Raw genomic sequence first — 20498 nt, forward strand, 5'->3', positions numbered from 1 at the left:
AAATAACTAGAAGAGACATGTGTGATGCATGGACTGGTGTTAAAAGGATGTCCATGTTATATTCAGTTTCTTAGCTGAAGTGGTTTTGGGTGAGCTTAAATAATTTCATATTTAATTTTTTATTTTAAAAAATTCAGAAAAAACCACAAAATTCTAAAGGGTGGGAGTCAATACAAGGAATCTCATGACGTGGACAACTGCATTTTAGAATATGGAAATATATAGATTGGGTCAGAATCAACTTTGGTTGTTGTGAATTATTCATATATATGTTTTTTTATTGGTACATGAAACAAGAGCAACACACGCACAAAAAAAAAAAAACCATCATTACAAGTTAAAAGTATAATTGTGAATTATAATCGAGTCTTATCAAGTTAGACCCAATAGTCCCGATTGATAATTGTGTTGGTTCTAGATCTATCATTATAGACGCTATGGGGTCTGGCTCAAAACTGGTTCTACACATTTAGGCTGTATTTGTTTTGAAAAAAAAGTTAGGAAAAGGAAGGTCAAACCAAGTGCGGCTTTATTCATTGGATTTATCCTTATTCAAATTAGACCTCCATGCATCATTCCGAATCCGAGCTAAGTTTGATGAGTTTTTGAAAGATCGGGTCCTAAACCCCTGATACATCTAAATAATTAGTAATCAATAAACCACTCAACTATGACCCCAACCCTGACCCCCAAATCATCCCCCATCCTCGTCCCCGATCCCCATCGGAGAAAGAAATTCCTCTCCATCCCCGACACCGATGGGGAATTCATCCCCGTCAGAAACCCGAATCCCCGACTTGAGACTTGCGACTTGGGAATAGATTCAAATCTGTACTGAAGTAGATTCAGATCTGTAATCTATTTGAGATTTTAAAAATAAAAAATCAAAAGCATTGAGAGAGAGAGGACCATTACGGGCTTTGATTTGCGGCATTGCCTCACCTAAGAGAGAGGCCTTTACACCTTTTCAAGTAGGCTAAAATCCTTTCAACAGAAAGGAGGTGAGTAGTTTTGGGAGAGTGCATGTATTGGATAACAACATTGACAGCATAAGACTGTCAAGGTGAATTAGACATAGGTAGAGAAGTCTTCCTACAAGCCATTGATATAAACCTTTATCATTAAGAGGCTTATCATCTTCTGCATTTATCTTATGATTTTGCTCAATGGGTGTACTTGTAAGTCTAACCCCCAATTTTTCTTGTTTCTTCCAAGAGATCAAGAACATGCTTCATTTGAGAAATAAAAAATGTCATGCTTGAACCTTGCCACTTCAATCCCAATGAAATACCTCAATTCATCCAGGTCCTTTACTTCAAACTCTTGATTAAGCAATCACTTAAGAGAATTAATTTCATCAATATCACTTTCTATCACAACAATGCCATCAATATAGACAACTAGGAGAGTCAAAGCAAATTCTTCTTTCTTAATGAAAAGAGTGTGATCAAATTCTTCTTTCTAAAGAAAGTCTAAATCTATCAAACCATGATCTTGGAGATTGTTTTAGACCATAAAAAGCTTTCTTTAACTTACCAACTTTCTTACAACTCTTTGCATCATAAAAACTAGGAGGCAACTCCATATACACCTCCTCCTGCAAGTCACTATTTAGAAATGCATTCTTAACATCCATTTGAAACAATAGCCATGAGAAGTTAGTAGCAAGAGACAACAAAACCCTGATGGTGTTCATTTGGAAACTGGGTAAGGGGAGGCAATACCTGAATTTGGTGCCCTAAAAGAGACTGGAACTGGCCTAGATTGATCATTACTGGAACCAACTTGCCTCCACCATCATCTGCAAAAGCACCCTCAATTCTTTAAACTTTTGACAACTCCCCTCCATTCATAGGAATAGGCAAAGGGGCATCTTGAGCAAAAGAGTCCTACTCACGACTCTCCCCCTGATATAGAACTCTAGGATAATAGGGGATATCTTCAAAGAAGGTGGCATCCATGAATATAAATTGGGTTTTTGAGACATTGGGTCCTAGAAAACACAATGGTTAGGGAAAAAGTCATGAACAATTATGATGTTTAGTGATACTACTGACTGAAAGTAGACTAGTACTTAGTTTATGAACATATAGAATTGAAGATAAGGAAATAGCATTAGAGACCTTGATGTCTCCCTTTCCTGAAATAGGGACAAGAGATCCATAAGCAATAGACACTTTGTCTCTATTGGAGGACAAGCTATAAGTGTGAAATAGGGAAGGGAAACTGGTTATATGATCAAATGCTCCTAAATCTCAATCCAAAAATGGATAGTGTTACCTAGGTTGAGGTATGATAGACAATGGCCCGTATACCTGATTGAGCAAAAGCTAAAGTGGGAGGAGTAGAGTGAGACTATCCAGAGATGCCTACTTCACTCTCTTGCCAAGATAAAGTAGCTCTAACCATAACCTATGCATTAAGAGAACTGGATCTAGTGTTGGGTGTGGATGAAGCTCTTGTGGTTATAGTTGCACTGGAATTCCCTTTCTTATTCCCGAGTCTTTCTAGAGTCAGTTGAGGATGGAGCTTCCAACAAGTGTCCTTCGTATGTTTTGGCTTCTAATAATAGTCATAAAACACATCCCTCTTTCTTTACTTCTTTACTTCTCCTTATCACTTCCAATCTTTAGCTTTATGACTACTAAAGCTTATTCAACATATGAACTTTGTAGCATAACTTTCCTCACTATGTACCATGGAGTAGGCTTGAGATAAGGAGACACTATCTCTATGGAGTAGTTGTCATCTTACAATGTCAAAATCAAAGTTTAACCTAACTAGGAATTCAAACACTCTATTTTTCTCAACTAATTTCTTCTATGCGGCAGCATCATCTCGGCTCTCCCACTCAATAGTTTCAAGATGATCAATCTCATGCCACAATGATTTCAAGGTGGAGAAATAAACTAACACAGGTTTCTCCCCCTATTTAAGATTTTTCACCTTATTTTTTAGTCCATAGGCTCTAGCAACATTAAGGGGGTGAAAATAAGTTTTTTTTTTCATATTGTCCCAAATCTCCTTAGCCTTCTTTGCCCATAGATAGTTTATATTGATACGAGGTTGCATGGAATTGCATAATCAAGTCATAACCAAATAATTTTTTTGGACCCATTTAGCAAGAGAAGGATCAACCTCCTGAGTTGGTTTCTTTGTGTCTCCCATCAAATACCTCAGCTCTCCCCTTCCTCCAATGGCCATCATGGCTAATTGGGCCCATTCTAAATAGTTTGTTCCATCAAACTTGACTGTAGTAATTTGAAATGAATGGCTTCTAGTAGCATTTCCAGCTCCTAAAAGTCCTCCATAAGATTTAGATGCATTTCTAGTAATTTCCATGTTAGAATGATCAATGGATAGTCATAGAATGGAAGGCACAACACAGTTTAACCTCCTTTTCAAAAAAAAAAGTTATTTCAAGTGTTGTCCAACAACACTCAAAATAAAAAAAAAAGGTGTTCTGAGACCTCTCTACTAACCCAAGATGAGAGGCTGAAGTGAAAAACTATCAACAACTCAGCCCATAAAACACAGTCCGTAGAAAAACCCTAAACTTAGTCCAAGAGAAGTGAGAAATATGATAGTCAATCCTCCTAGAGGATTCCAAAAGACTTTAAACATCTGTTAATCCGAAAATAAGTATGAAACTACCCAGAAAGAACTGGGCACCACTCCTAATGTCTGATTTAAGCCCTAAATCGTAATCTGACATGTTTTCTCTGATTCTTCCTGGTCATTGGGCAGCTCTCCAAAATTTCTGAACTTGGGGCACCTCCTACAATCTACAATGGCCTCCAAGTACTAGGCGATTTAAGCTTAAACTTCTAGCCCTAGAAAGCTCTCATGTAGTCGGGTAGACTACACCTACATGAGAGCCCTAATGAGTCTTAGACTTGCTCTGATACCAAATTGTATAAAACTAATGAGGTTCAAACCTATTTAGCAAGAATAAATCAGAAAAGAAAGAAATAACAAAGATGAAGAGAAGAGAAGAGAATAAGAGAGGAGAAAAGTAAGAATAAAGAGAAAAGGGGTGTAGAAAAAATTATCTAGTCTGCTGCCCCAGGTGCTATTTATATTAGTCTTATAACAAAATAGGTACAATGATAGGAATACCTCTGTCACTAGAAACAATAGTAAAATATATTCTAATTGCAATATAATCATTAAGAAAACATCAAGAAATAATGAAGAAGTGGGACTACAAGCTGGTCCACCATTTTCTCTACACATTTTAATACAGGATATGAGGAATTGCATCTTCCAAATTTTTTTTCAAGTGAGGTTAGAGCAAACAAATGAAGCTTAAGAGGATTTAAATCGCATAAGAGCTTGTAATCAGACTTACAAGTGTACTTGCCATGTGGCATAAATAGCCATATTAACTTGTCATTGGAAGTTTGCACCATCAATGGAAGCTTGGTCAACATAATAGCCTTAATATGTTCTTTGATAGTGATAGAGCCAAGAATTTTCTCTGGGGGTGGGGGAGGGAGAATGCATTATTCTCCATCTAAAATCCAACCAAAAAGTTCAATATGAAGTTTTTCTTAAAGTTAAGATTAAAAAATATGAGTCTTATTTAACTTTGGATTAGGCTAAGATTGAGGCATTGTCTAACCCAATCCTGTAACATAACATAAATAAGTCATTCCAAATCAAACCCAACTTATAAATGCAACTCAAACAAATTGAATTGACATAGGAAAATACAATAGATTATGTTAAAGTCAAGATTAGGGTTTCAAGAAATAAAAAATTGGGCAAGGATGAAGATAAATAAGTATTAATGTGACTTGTCTCACCAATAATATTTTATTGAAAAATTTAGGGGGGACCAAGTTATCTATACTACTAATAAAAGAGCGAATAGCCTCATTTATGGACTTTTCATTAGACATTTTTACCCCTTATCTAAGCAACATACAACGGGTATAAAAAGGGCATCTATCACTCCAAAAACTGTCCACTTATAATAGTTAAGAAAATGCCCACTTATAACTGTTCAAAAACTATCCATTTATAACAATTAAGAAACTGCCCATTTATAACTGCTCAAAAACTATCCATAAATTATAAATAATTTTATCTTGAAGATGCTATCACATGCAATTGTACATACATGTTTACTAGTTAATCCAATTGTAAGTATAGAGAATGGGTTACTAACCGCAATAGGCTCGACCAAAGTGGAAAATATGAAGATTTATGTGGCTGTTTTCAAAATGAGGCATCTATTGAGTATTTATGCTCATTAAAAGTTGACTCTTTTGTCTTTAAAACCGAAAAATTAGGAATCTAAAAACAATGGTGTGAGTAGACAACCGCAAATTGTCTACAGTTCTACTCGTATTACTAATCGTCGGAAGGCGGAACACCGCACCGCCTACTTGTCAGCTTCATTCCACGTGGGTCCCCGAAGCTTAACGCGGTACTTCGTTTGAATTAATATTTTTTCAGCACAAGTAAGTATTTTCGTAAATGGCACCTAATAAAGAAGTTAAGTTATTACCCTAATTTCATGGAAAGAGTCGTGATAGGCTGATGGCGTCCGTATCACTCAAGCTGAGGTACTGGAGACACAGTAAACTTTTAATCTGATTCCGTTGTATGGGAGTTATATATCTCTTATTCTAATCCAACGGTAGGGGGGCCATAGAATCAGAAAGTTGAAGCCGAACAAAAAGAAGAAGAATGAGAAAGTCAAACTTTTCTTTTGACCAAAGATGTAAATTCGAGTCATCATTTCTTCCCTTCCGCTCGCCTAATGGTTGGATTAATTAATCGCTACTGGTCCAAACAGTAACTAAACCAATTCAACGAGAGATAGAGAGAGAGAGAGGGAGGCGTTTTCAATTACTTGAATGAACGAACGACAAAGAAAATGGAAGAGGAGAAAGATCTCTTTTGCACTCTTCTTCGTTCCTCTGTGACTCTGTGTCTCTGGTCTTTCCCTTGTCAAATTGGATGTTGCCGTTACTGACCTTTTTTTTTTTTTTTTCTTTAAGTGATCTAAATTTTTTATTTTTCTTTTCTCTACTCATTCGGTTTGGTTTCTCTCGTGACGTGTTCGTCTTTTGATCTTCATTTCCCTCCCCAATTTTTACTCTAATCCCCTTCCCTTTTACTTTCGTCAGCTTCAATCTTCCGTTTGATTTCACTTGGTCTGTAATTCTTCTCCCCTTTTTTTGTTTGAATTGATTCTTTTATTTACGTTTGTTCCATCATCTTCACTTGTTCTGTAGTTCCTCCAGTTTGTGATAAATTTAAGGCTTTCTGCAGCTAACAATGGGCCCTTTTGTTTCTGGTAGTCTTTAAATTGTAATAACGAAGAAATGAGATTGTTGTAACACTCGTTTCTGAAGGTTCTCTGTTCTTCCAAGTATTTTCGGTTTTTTCCAAGTTTGTTCTTTAATTTAAGTCACAGATAGCTATAGCTTTTTAAGTTTTGCAAACAAAAAAGGAAAAGAGAAAAGGATGAAGCTAGTGGTACGTGTGCTCGAAGCGCGGAATCTACGCGCAATGGATCTGAATGGTTCAAGTGATCCTTATGTTAGATTGCAGCTTGGGAGGCAAAAATGTAAGACTAAGGTGGTGAAGAAGAGCTTGAATCCTTGCTGGGGAGAGGAGTTCAATTTTCGGGTTGAAGACCTCGATGAGGAGCTCCTTGTGTCTGTTTTGGATGAAGATAAATACTTCAACGACGACTTTATGGGCCAGCTCAAAGTGCCCGTGTCCAAGGTCTTTGATGCCCAGAGTAAGTCTCTCGGCACGGTCTGGTATACTCTGCAACCCAAGAACAAGAAGTCCAAGAACAGAGACTGTGGTATGTAATTCCAAAATCAGCTTCCAAATTGTTCGGCCACTTCTGTTAATTGGTTTCTAGATTTTTTATTATTATCTTTTCTTTCTGAAATTTGTTGTTTTTTTAGCATTTGGTTTTTCATTTAAGTCGTTATATATGAAGTTCATTTCAATTATTTTGTGTTCTAATTTGAACTGCATTCCTATTCGTATTACTTCATTGCGCTAAAAATGCTTGAAGTACCCTATTGAGTCTATGGCTCATGATCTTTGAAACCAGTCTTTTTCTTTTTTCTTTTTTTTTTGTAGGTGGAATTCTTCTCACCATATCTTTCTCTCAAAGTAATTCTTTCTTAGACGATACATTGTCCAGTAATGGTGATCATGTGTCACAAATGAGGAATTCTTCTGAACTAAGAAGTGAATCATCTTCTAGTTCTTCCAGTGGGCCCTTAGCGTCATCTTCTTCAATGGGAATGGAAGAGGTCAATTCTGAGAAGGAAGAGAAAACGCCACCACAGACATTTGCTGGTTGGCTTTCTCAATTCTTTCTTAAACATGGAGAAACACCATCCACCAGCAGTACTCTATCAGATCTTCCTGAAACCACCAAGGTTGAGTATTACGATAAAAAATATGAACAACTGTCATTTCATGGCAGTTTTGAAGAAGCAATGAGAAGTATGTCAGAAAGAGATCAGGGTGGAGAGGTTCCAAGCAATTTACCAGGGGGAATACTTTTGGATCAATCTTATGTTGTTTCACCATCAGACCTCAATTTCGTACTGTTCTCACCTGATTCAGATTTTCTAAAATCTTTGGCGGAGTTGCAGGGAACTACTGAGCTTCAACAAGGTGCTTGGAGATTTGAGAATGGCACTGACAAGTTGAAAAGAGTAGTCACATATGTAAAGGCTGCAACTAAATTGATCAAGGCTGTGAAAGCAACTGAAGAGCAGGAGTACCTGAAAGCTGATGGGAGGGTCTTTGCAGTTTTATCAAGCGTGAGCACACCAGATGTTATGTATGGGAGCACCTTCAAGACGGAACTGCTCTTCTGTATAACGCCTGGACCTGAGCTTCTGGATGAAGAACAATCATCAAGGTTGGTAATTTCATGGCGCATGAATTTCTTACAGAACACGATGATGAAAGGTATGATAGAAGGTGGAGCCCGACAAGGCCTTAAGGACAACTACGAACAGTTTGTAAATTTGTTATCTCAAAATGTTAAGAAGGTTGATTTGAAGGACCTTGGGTCCAACAAGGAGCAGGTTTTGTCTTCTTTGCAGGTGGAGCCACAGTCTGATCAGAAGTTGGCAATTCAATATTTTGCAAATTTTACAGTAGTTTCCACTATTCTTATGGGAATCTATGTGCTTGCACACATCTTCCTGGCAATGCCCAGCACAATCCAAGGGCTTGAGTTTGATGGGCTTGACTTGCCAGATTCAATTGGTGAAGTGATTGTGTGTGGGATTCTTGTTCTTCAGGGTGAACGGGTTTTGGAGTTGATAGCACGTTTCATGCAGGCCAGAGTTCAGAAAGGTAAAACATGTTTAATAACCCTCTATCCTTGTTTGCTCTTATGCTAATTGATTTTATACTCTTAAACTATAAATGTCCTAAAACTCAGATAGGATTTGAGAAAAAATCATATAGGACACCTTGGCAGCAGAATCATGTTTTGAGAGAAATAAGGAAGTTAGCACAAGACTTACGAGTTCAATTTCTGTGGACAAAAAGGGATGCAAACTGTTTGATGCTTTATTGAAAGAAGGGGTTAACAGGGAAAACTTGTATTGGAGAATGATAATTGGGGAACCATATATCTATGGGATTGATAGTTGATGTTAACTAGAGATGCAGTATGATGTTTACACTAATAGGACTTTTTCAATTAATAAAGGGATGCACTTCCCCATGTAAATTAAGCTTTTTCAATTAATAAATTAACCAGTTATCAATAACAAAATTATATAGGACTTTGATTATTTACTAGGATAGTGCTTGGTGTATTAACTATGTAGTATGATGTTTACACTAATATCAATAAGGTACTAACTTTTGGACTAGTTTGTATCATTTTTCTAGCTGAAGTTGGAAAACGAGCAATAACTATATGTGCAACCTTGACCTTGAGGCTGTCATCAATTGTTTTGGAATGCAATCTGATGCAGCATGAACTTTGAGGCAAATGTGTCTTCAAGTTGTAGGAACTGTGGTGGAGGTTATGCTCCAAAAGGGAGAAACAACTGAAGAAAATAGAAAAAAAATAATGGGATAAGCAACTGAAGAAGATAGAAAAGAAAAAGAATGGGACACATAACTGAATCTCACTATCAAATTCCTAAAGCCAACAAAATTTTTAAAAATCTAAAATTTTGGGCCAACAAGATATGAACAGGATAGGGCTCACATGGTTTACTTGGTACGATTTCTCCTCATCATCTTTGCCCAATAAAAAAAAAAAATACAAAATGATGCTCTAGGTTATCCCCCTTCCAGGCTCTCCAATGATGGGTCTGCTGGAGTGGGCTTCAGATTTGGACCATGGCTTGTCTGGGATTTGGGTTAGCTGGTGGGCCTTGTTCTTGGCCTTAAGATATGTATAGCAGGTTCTGTATCTGCAGCTTAACTTCCAAAATAAAGTGTGTTGGCCATTTCTCCCCAACTTTAGTCTTTCCTTATATTGTATTTTAACTAATTCTTTTTTCCCAAGTCTAGGCAGTGATCATGGAGTCAAAGCACAAGGTGATGGATGGTTACTAACTGTTGCCTTGATTGAGGGAAGTAATATAGCAGCTGTCGATTCAAGTGGGTTTCCTGATCCATATGTGGTCTTTACTTGCAATGGTAAAACCAGAACAAGCTCTATCAAGTTCCAGAGAACTGATCCTCAATGGAATGGTAAGCTATCCTGTTGGTATATCTACTTCCTAGTTTCTTGTGCTGTATAGAGCTTCTACTTTTTGCAGACACGCACATGGTTCAGTCTCGTGTAGTTAGGACTCAAATCTCTGTCAACTGGGACAAGCACTATGAAATTCAAATTCCCATATATTGATTTTATGTTGAATTCCTGTTGGAATTGCAGAAATATTTGAATTTGATGCAATGGATGATCCTCCATCTATGCTGGATGTTGAAGTTTATGATTTTGATGGACCCTTTGATGATGCTATATCTCTTGGGCATGCTGAAATCAATTTTGTAAAATCCAACATATCAGACCTTGCAGATGTCTGGATTCCTCTACAGGGAAAATTAGCTCAGGCATGCCACTCTAAGTTACATCTAAGAATATTTTTGAACAATACAAGAGGTAGCAATATTGTTAAGGAGTATCTAACAAAGATGGAGAAGGAGGTTGGCAAGAAGGTACATTGCTGTTCTGGCATCAGATTTCTTCTTAATGAAGGTTCATGCTGTTGTCTTTCAGTTGCATATTGTTAACAACCAAAATGTTTTCAGATAAATTTGAGGTCACCTCAAACAAATTCAGCATTCCAGAAACTGTTTGGGCTTCCACCCGAGGAATTTCTCATCAATGATTTCACTTGTCACTTGAGGCGGAAAATGCCACTGCAGGTACTGTTACATTCAGCAGCACTTGTCAAGCCATTTTTATAAGTTTTGATTTTAAGTATCTTGATATTTCTCTTTAATTTCCATCTATGCCTTGTGGAGGGAGTAACATAGGTTAAGAACCTTGTATTTCTCTCTGTCATCCATAAGATGCCTATGTTGCTAGGTTAGGTTATTGACCTGTGGTTTCATCTGTGCAGGGCCGCCTCTTTTTGTCAGCAAGAACAATTGGGTTTCATGCAAACTTATTTGGACATAAAACCAAATTCTTTTTTCTTTGGGAGGACATAGAAGACATTCGAATTGTTCCTCCTACACTTTCATCAATGGTCAGCCCAATCATTATCATTACTCTTCGGAAAGGTAGAGGTATTGATGCAAGGCATGGTGCAAGGACACAAGATGAACAAGGGAGGCTGAAGTTCCATTTCCACTCTTTTGTATCTTTCAATGTTGCCCACAGGTACTTAATGAATAACAAATCTTTTATAGTCTTGAAGAAGTGTAATGGAATCGTTTCTTTACATGGTCTTTCTTTAAAAATCAAAATCAAAATCAATTGTTATGTTGAGTCACAAATAAAGTGAACAGAAGTGTACAAGAAAAGGCCACGCCAGCCTTTAAAGAATGTAATTAACAGCCAACCACTAAAACAAACAAACTAACAAACTGGACAAGTGGAAAGGCTGGTATAACAGAATTGTAACAACAATATATAAATAAGGAAAGGAAGCTAGGAGGGTATTATCGATTTGGGAATACAATCTCTCTCTCTCTCTCTCTCTCTCTCTCTCTCTCTCTCTCATTCAGGAGGCAGGCTCCCTCGAAAGAGTCCCTCAATTAGGCAGTCCCTAACAAGTTGGTATCAGAGCCAAGATGCCAAGCACAAGGTCATCCGCAATGGAGAACATAGTCGACAACATGGAAGGAGAAATGCAAAGAATATCGGCTAATGTCAAAGAAATCAAAGAAAGTTTCGCATCCTTGCTTGAACGACTGGCACAGGCACCACCTGCGCCGAATCAGGAAGAATGCAGTGACACCAGTCATCGAAGCAAATCAAGAACAGCAAGAATCGAGTTTTCCATCTTCGCAGGGGGAGATCCCACATCCTGGCTTCTGCGAACAGAAAGCTACTTTGATTACCACAACACATAGGGACCTGATCGTGTCCCATTAGCTTCTGAACACCTGGAAGGAGAGGCGATCGTCTGGTACCAGTGGTATAGGCGATGACACCCAAGAGCCACATGGGCAAACTTCACCGACGCCTTAACCATGCGATTTGGAGTCTCGACTTTTGAGAACCATGATGAAAGCCTCGCTAAGCTACGACAAACCATCTCCGTCCAAGATTATCAGATGGCGTTTGAAAGATTAGCTGTGCGCGTGCAAGGCTGGCCATAAAACGCACTTGTCGGCAGTTTTGTTGGTGGACTCAGGGAAGAATTGCGGCTAGAGGTAAAAGCCATGTAGCCACCACCGTTCTTGAAGCAGCAGCATTAGCTCGACTAACGAAGACAAATTGAATCGGGCAAGAAGGATTAATCGATCTCTGGGAGCTGCGATCAGACTAGGTATACCGAACCCAGAACCAAGTATCCTAGGTAAACCGGATCCCAGATCAGGAGTAGGAATCACAGGCAAGGACGCCAACTCTGGTTCAGGCCCCGGCTCAACCAAGAGGTTAACCTGGGCTGAGATGCAAGCCTGACGGGAAAAGGGCCTTTGTTATGCATGTGGAGACAAATTCGGGCCGGGCCATCGCTGTAAGATCCCTCAAGTTTTCTTCTTTCAAGCTGAAACCGAATATGTCGAGCAATCAACAGACATCAAAGAGCCAATGGACAACCAAGAATTGGGGCAATGGACAAAGGAATACCCGGAAGTATCCCTACAAGCCTTGACCGGTCTTGCTTCTTCTCAAACTATGAGAGTAACCAGACTGGTACAAGGGTGCCATGTGTCGGTTTTGATAGACAGTGGCAGCACCCTCAATTTCATTACCCAAACATTGGTCAGACAACTAGGGATTCCGGTCCAACCATGTACAACCTTCCGGGTGCACGTAGCTAATGGGAGCAACCTGGTATTACGTGCACAGAATTAAAGATGAAGATAAAAGGACATGAGTTCGAGGTAGATCTTCACCCCCTGGAAATCAGTGGAGCAAATGTAATTCTCGGAGTCCAATGGTTAAGGCAACTAGGGCCGGTGATATGTGATTGGGCCCATCTCACCATGGATTTTCAAGTGGGCAGTTCACAGGTGCATATTCAAGGGTAGCTGTCCAAGGGTCCAGAACCCATTAGTCTCGCCTCCCTAAGGAAACAGGCAGCAGACCCAACCCACATCATATTAATGTAGATGGACTCCCACGGGAATGGCCCCATTCTAGCCCAAGGAAGCAGATCCGAAGAAGGCCGCACACCACTACAACAGTTACTTCAGAAGTTCTCAGTGATCTTCCAAGAACCTAAGGAACTACCACCGAAACGTGCCCATGATCATTGCATTCCATTGCTGCCCGGAACTACACCCACAAATGTAAGGCCCTATTGTTACCCCTATTTTCAGAAACTAGAGATTGAGAGGCAAGTGCAAGATATGCTTGACAGAAAAATTACAACCCAACCAAAGCCCATTCTCCTCGCCAGTATTACTTGTGAAAAAGAAGGATGGGACATGGCGGTTTTGTATAGAATATAGGGCTCTGAACAACATTACTGTGAATGATCGATTTCCCATACCGGTAATCGATGAACTACTAGATGAACTTGGCAGGGCCACCATATTCTCTAAACTAGACATGAGATCGGGATATCATCAAATATGGGTCCATGAGGGAGACATCCACAAGACTGCCTTTCGTACACACGAAGGGCATTATGAATTTTTGGTCATGCCGTTTGGGTTGACCAATGCGCCAGTTACATTCCAAACCCTTATGAATGACATATTTCGACCCCATTTGTGCAAATTTATACTCGTTTTTTAATGATATACTTGTTTATAGTGCTACATGGGACGAATACCTAGTACATGAATTGCTAAGGACCCATAAACTCCTTGCAAAGGAGTCAAAGTGCGCATTTGGACAGACACAAGTACACTATTTAGGGCACGTGGTCGAAAACGGCATTATAGCAACAGACCCGGAAAAGATCTCAAGCATGATAAATTGGCCCCGACCTCAAAATGTTAAGGAGCTACGGGGCTTCTTGGGTTTAACAGGGTACTACTAGTGATTCATCAGAGGGTATGGACTGATTGCTGCCCCCTTGACAAGGTTACTTAAGAAGAATGGGTTCTGCCGGACTAGGGAGGCCGAACAGGCCTTCGAGACACTCAAAACAATTGTCTCATCCCCACCAATGCTCGCACTTCCAGACTTCTCAAAGGACTTCATCATTGAATGTGATGCGTCAAGCCAAGGAGTTGGTGCAGTCCTCATGCAAGAAGAAAGGCCAATAGCATTTTTCAACAAAGCAATGATAACACAGAAATGGGCCAAGTCAATATACGAACGCGAACTAATAGCAATTGTTCTCGCAGTTCAGAGGTGGTGGCCCTACCTTCTAGGAAGGAAGTTCATCATACGGACTGACCACCAGAGCCTGAAATTTCTGTTGGAGCAGTCCGTACTATCCCCGGAACAGCAGCGATGGATAGCCAAATTACTCGGCTATGAATATGTCATTAAATACAAGGCAGGGCACACTAACAAGGTGGTGGATGCACTGTCACGCCAGCCACAACTATTTCCATTACTTCTCACGAGCCCAACTTGTTCCATCATGGGTCAGTTAAGGGAAGAAGCTGAAAGGCACCCACAACTGAGCAAGTTGCGTTCACAGGTCCAAGAGGACCCTACTAGCCACCCGGGTACATAGTGGAGAATGACTTGCTGTTGTATAAACGCCGAATGGTGATACCATAGGATTCAACCCATATTCAGCAGCTTCTGAAAGTGTTCCACTCATCACCAACAGGAGGACACTCAGGGATCCTGTGCACATACAAGAGACTAGCCCCCCAATTCCATTGGAAAGGCATGCGAAATTCGGTCCAAAAATTCATAGCCAAATGCATCATTTGCCAGAAAAATAAGGCGGATACCCAGTCTCCAACAGGACTGCTACAACCACTCCCAATTCCTACACAAGTGTGGGCAGATATATTCATGGATTTCATAACGGGGCTTCCCCTTTCCTATGGCAAGTCCGTCATTCTTGTAGTGGTTGATAGACTCACCAAGTACTGCCATTTTCTCCCTCTGTCCCACCCCTTTACAGCCTCAATGGTGGCTGAGATTTTTACTAAGGAGGTGGCACGACTGCATGGTACCCCTAACTCTATTGTCTCAGACCGCGGCCCTATTTTTATGAGTCGTTTCTGGGCAGAACTTTTTCGCCTACAGGGAGTGAAACTCTTCAAATCTACCAGCTACCACCCTCAAACAAATGGGCAGATTGAGGTGGTCAATCGGAGTTTGGAAACCTATCTAAGGTGCTATGCAGGGGATAGGCCACGTCAGTGGCTTCATCGGGCAGAATGGTGGTACAATACCATGTATCATAGTGCAGCAGGAATGACTCCCTTCTGGGCTCTATATGGATGAGACCCACCTCCCCTACTCCCATATGAGAAAGGTTCTACAGCAGTAGCAGCAGTAGAAGACCAACTCCTCCAGCGAGATAGGGTGTTACAAGATCTCAAATCTCACCTCCATCGAGCCCAACAATGGATGGCAGACTCCTACAACAGAAGGCATAGGCCTGTCCAGCACCAGATTGGGGAGCAAGTATTCCTTAAATTACAACCATACAAGCAAGTTTCAGTAGCAGGCCACAGGTGGAACAAACTGAGCCCTAGGTACTTCGGCCCATTTCGGATTGTGGAACTCATTGTATCGGTGGCATACAGGCTTGACCTCCCAGCAACATCAAAATTGCACCCGGTATTCCATGTATCCCTATTGAAGAAATGGCCAAAAATAGGAGCAATAACAATAGCCACCCTCCCATCATTCTCCGAAGATGGCCAAGTTCAAACTGAGCCCACCCAGATAACAGATTTCAGGTGGATACGCAAAGGGAATCACATCGAACCAGAGGCATTGGTGGTATGGTCAGGTTTCCCAATTGAGGATGCAACTTGGGAACCTTACTTGGATTTACAGAATAGATTTACACATCTTGACCTTGAGAGCAAGGTCGCTTTCAAGGGAGGAGGGACTGTTGAGACACAAATAAAGGGAATAAGTGTACAAGAAAAGGCCACGCCAACCTTTAAAGAATATAACTAACAGCCAACCACTAGAACAAACTAACTAACAAACTGGACAAGTGGAAAGGCTGGTATAACAGAATTGTAACAACAGTATATAAATAAGGAAAGGAAGCTAGGAGGGTATTATCGATTTGGGAATACAATCTCTCTTTCTCTCTCTCTCTCATTCAGGAGGCAGGCTCCCTCGAAAGAGTCCCTGAGTTAGGCAGTCCCTAACATGTTCTGCTAAAATTTTGGTTTAACTTATCAAAAGATGAAAAGAATTGACTCTACTTGTCTTGTACAGCAATGAGAAACATGAAATAGAACCAGATAATTGATGGAGAAAGAAGGAGAAAGCAGTAGAGGTGAAGAAAGAACACTTAATTGTGAGAGCCAATGTGAGCCCCCATTTGTTTTATCATTAACAGGTTTAACTGAATAAGAACAATTGCAATAATTCCCACTTAGATGGGAGCAATAAGAAAGCTATAAAACTTATGGCCCATGGCCCAAAACAAAAGAAAGACCAATAATAAGCAAACATAAAAAAAAAATAAAAAGAAAAGCATTTGATTGTCAGCCTATTATCTTGGTGGCAAGTATTTACAAAACATAAAAGACACTGGTTATCCTCAAGAAAGTTTGTTTTGACTTCTCTCGACCTGACAGATGTGTTTGGACCCCCGATCCTAGAGGTTTTTTCTCGTGCACCTCCTTTAGCTCTTTGTGCTCTTCTCCTACTTAGTTGTTCCCTTCCAAAGAAATTTGGTGCAGGCCCATCCGCCAAAATAGGTGCCTTCTGCTAGGAAGTCTTTTATCGGAACTTGGGAAGATTAACACTAATGACAATCTGCAAAAAAGAAGACCTTTTCTTTGTGTCCTTGAATTGGTGAACTCTTTATAATGCTAATGGTGAGAATTGCTACCACTTGCAAATCTCCTGTCCATTTGTTATAGGTGTTTGGGAGTTTTTTTTTTTTTTTTTTTTTGAAACTGTAAGGTAAAGTAATTTTATTAATAATATCTTAAAACCATACTACTATGGAAACCCCTGTACAAAGAGAATCTGTACAAGAGGAAAGAACCAGTATACCCAGTACAACCAGTCCCAAACCAAAACGACTATAAGCTCCTTACAAAGAGGAGATCTTGATAAAAAAAAAGAACATGAATTTCTGTTTTTGAATAATGAATGATTTGCCAGCTTGGAATGCACCATTCCCGAAATCCTTCTAAACAGCCCTTCTTTTGTACTTTGTCTCTCTTCAAAAATTCTACTATTTCTTTCACACCACACTGCCCAGAGGACTGCTGAAAGGAGGATGCTCCAAGCTAAAACCTGAGATGGATTTGGAATCATAGAACTGTTATCATGTATCCTATAGAATAGATGTTGGTCTCAGACATGTCAACTTTCAGAAAAATGGAGTATCCTTGATATATGGCTAAATAAGGATCTTAGAGTTTGTTGGCTATGTAGATCTGGTTTATGGCCTGTTGATTGATTGGGAAGGAGTGTCCTTATGTTCAATATATTACTTTGCACAACTTTGGTTATCAAATTAAATGGCCATCTTATGTTACAGATAGAGTTCAGTATATTTGTAATCTTTCTTTCTTTGTTGGGAATAGAGCATCTAATGTCAATTAAGCAGGACAATCATGGCTCTATGGAAGGAAAAATCTTTGAGTCCAGAGCAGAAGGTGCAAATCGTTGAAGAAGAATCGGGATCAAAAAGCCTCCAAACTGAAGAGAGTGGCTCGTTCTTGGGTCTGGAGGATGCTAAAATGTCAGAGGTTCATTCCTCTGTTCTCCCTGTTCCTGTGAGTTCTCTCTCTCTCTCTCTCTCTCTCTCTCTTTGTGTGTGTTCATGGAGTCTGGATTTGGTATGAACACAAACATGTGAACCTGTCTAAGTAACCAATCATGAATGAGCATCCAGTGTTCTATACACATTGGGCTCAAACCACACATTTGTACGCCAGTTTCCTATGTGTACAGAACTCTGGTGTGTTCACTCATGATTGGTCACTTAGCCAGGTTCTCACATTTGTGTTTATAGAAGATACCGTGCAGGGTGGGTGGGTGCGTGCGTGCATGCATGTGTGTATGTATGTGTGTGTGTGTGTGTGTGTGTGTGTGTGTGTGTGTGTGTGTGTGTGTGTGTGTGTGTGTGTGTGCACGCGTGCGCGCGTGCGCATGACTGTGATAAAGTCAGTATGTCTTGCATATCTGTCTGCCCTTCTATGAACCTGTATTGGAATCACTCAACACACTGCACTTTGTGGAGATTTTAGGCAGGGCAGGGTTTCAATTGGGACTGGAATTAAAGTCAATTCCTAGTAGAACAGAATTGGAAGGCTAGCAGACCATAACGTAAAAATGTCAGAGCAACTAGCTGATTGACCATCTGAGTCTACATTTTGGTAGATTATATGATTACAAATTTCCTTAGTGGTAGGACAATTGGGTTTCCATGTATACCAGATATTTCTTGGGAGGTGGAGGTCATAGATATTCAGAGTGTGTTTGTACATTCATTGTTATGTTTTGTGCAATGTTTATTTCAGTCTGGATTTTAGGATTGTTTCCTGTCCTATATCTGATGTTAAAGTTGTTTTCTGTGGGGTGATCTGCAGACCAATTACTTCATGGAACTATTTGGTGGAGGATACTTGGACCGTAAAATAATGGAAAAAGTTGGATGTCTTAATTATTCTTACACACCATGGGAAAGGGAGAAGGTTGATATATACCAAAGGCAAATTTGTTACAAATTTGACAGGCATGTTTCCCATTACAGTGGAGAAGTGACAAGCACTCAGCAAAAGTCTCCTCTTTCTGAAAGAAATGGATGGACTGTCGAAGAAGTTATGACGCTCCACGGAGTCCCACTTGGTGACTATTTCACTGTATGAACACTTCAGCATTCTTCTGATAAAATATCTCCTTGTTACACTAGGATGCTGGATATGAATCATTCCTTAGCTTTAGAGCCTTGGTTGATAACTAACAGAGTACATTTCCCCTGATTTGCAGCTTCATTTAAGATACCAAATCGAGGATCTACCATCCAGATCTAATGAATGTAATGTTCAAGTATTCTTTGGTATTGCATGGCTGAAAAGCACCAGGAATCAGAAAAGGATCACAGAGAATATCCTCTCAAATCTGCAATATCGCCTAAAGATGATGTTCAATCTAGTTGAGAAAGAATTCGTACCAGGAATGTAGATAGAATCTGTTCATCATTGCTGAATGTTTATTTGTGAAACTTTTCCTGAAAGAGCTTTATTTTCATGACGTGCTGTTTTCTGTTGAACTACACTTTGTTCGAAGAATTTGATTCAAATGCAGTACCTGGTCAAAGTGGATTTTGTGATCAAGGTGGTGGCGTTAGCTACCTTCCTATCAGATAAAACCACCTGAGATGCAAATCTTAAGAGAAATTTTGAGCTTCAGCTTTTCCAGTATGATTTCTAGGAACTAATCTGACTGATGTTACTGCTGGCATGTTTTCAGATTTGGGACATGGGAGTTACTATTGACGAGGACAGTTTGACTCTTTTCCATGATGGTACAGTACAGAGATGGTCACTTGTTATGTAACAATACGTGTATAGGATGGTAGAAGCTTAATTTTGTCTAACAAGATCAACATGGAAAGTTGTTTCCTATCCATGTTGCCATGTGTTTGAGCACAATAAAGTCGGGATATTACAGATACATTCATGTCTTGATCAAGAAGTTGGAGCGTCTTACCTGCTTCAAGAAGATCAAGATGCGAATTATGGTCATATGTCTCTGCTTCATGCAATCGTATCCATTGTTGTCTCAAATGTATATCTGCATATTCTCTGACTTTGCTAAACATTTAATTTGAATAATTTCCTTTTGATTTATTTAGACTTCAGGCTTCCAGGAATGAGCTTATTTTGCCACAAAAAAAAGAGGCATGTCTTGAAAGAAAGGCATTGTTTTTTTTTTTCAAAAGCAAAAAAAAAAAAAAGGTTTATTTGAAACAAGAAACTTATGAATAATTTTTTATTTTCTCCAGTGAAGTATACTTATAGTTAACTTTCTTTTTTATATTTTGTTCTCACATGTTTGGTTTTACAGAAACAAAGGAAATATAACGTTGAGGGAAAGTTCTTTAAGCCTCAGTTTGGTATCAGTACAATACGGTACAAAGCTTGTATTTTTATTTCTAAACCTTGTATTTACACTCTACATATTTGTATTTGTATTCTTTCCAAACTGATTGGAAGAGTGCAAATACAAATATGCAGAGTGCAATACAAGGTTTACAAGTATCAAAAAAAGGTTTTGCATAGTACATATTTGTATTTACACTCCTCCCAAAGGAGCATAAGAATGATAAATGGAAATTCCCCAAATGGAAATCCTTCTGAATTAGAATGGTCTATTCCCCCTGCTTGTTTGGTTCAGGTTAGAATTGAAATTGGAATCTGAGTTGGTTGGAGTGGATTCTTTCAAGGGAGGTAAGGATGCAAATAGATCAGATCGGATCGGGATTGAATCTGATCGAATTTGAATCATGGTATATCCGAATACGATCGGATTCAAACCATGGTATATTAGAATCTGATTCGATACTTTGGAGAGCAGATCCGATCCAATCTGAAGATCCAATTAGAAGTCGGATTTTTGGATCTAATCCAATTCGATTTAATTTTTAAAAGAAATAATAAATTATTAAAATAAAAAATATAACAATTTAAATAAAGAAAAACAAAAAATACAAGTATATTTTCAACTATTTTCATGGTATATATATATTTATAAAAAATAAATAATATAACAAATT

General features: G+C 39.2%; 1 protein-coding gene across 1 annotated transcript; it reads left to right on the forward strand.

Moving 5' to 3' along the window:
* Nucleotides 1-5783: 5783 nt before the first annotated feature.
* On the forward strand, nucleotides 5784-19576 carry LOC148874854 (C2 calcium/lipid-binding and GRAM domain containing protein). Its single transcript, XM_088966370.1, has 9 exons — nucleotides 5784-6829; nucleotides 7117-8355; nucleotides 9535-9717; nucleotides 9905-10188; nucleotides 10282-10398; nucleotides 10596-10858; nucleotides 17325-17493; nucleotides 18310-18582; nucleotides 18710-19576. The coding sequence occupies exons 1-9, from the start codon at nucleotides 6481-6483 to the stop codon at nucleotides 18902-18904; spliced, it is 3072 nt and encodes a 1023-aa protein (XP_088822496.1). The 5' UTR covers nucleotides 5784-6480; the 3' UTR covers nucleotides 18905-19576.
* Nucleotides 19577-20498: the final 922 nt, after the last annotated feature.

Source organism: Nelumbo lutea, chromosome 1 (assembly GCF_056320005.1).
Source record: "Nelumbo lutea isolate HS-2025 chromosome 1, American lotus-T2T, whole genome shotgun sequence".
In the NCBI taxonomy this organism is placed as follows: domain Eukaryota; kingdom Viridiplantae; phylum Streptophyta; class Magnoliopsida; order Proteales; family Nelumbonaceae; genus Nelumbo; species Nelumbo lutea.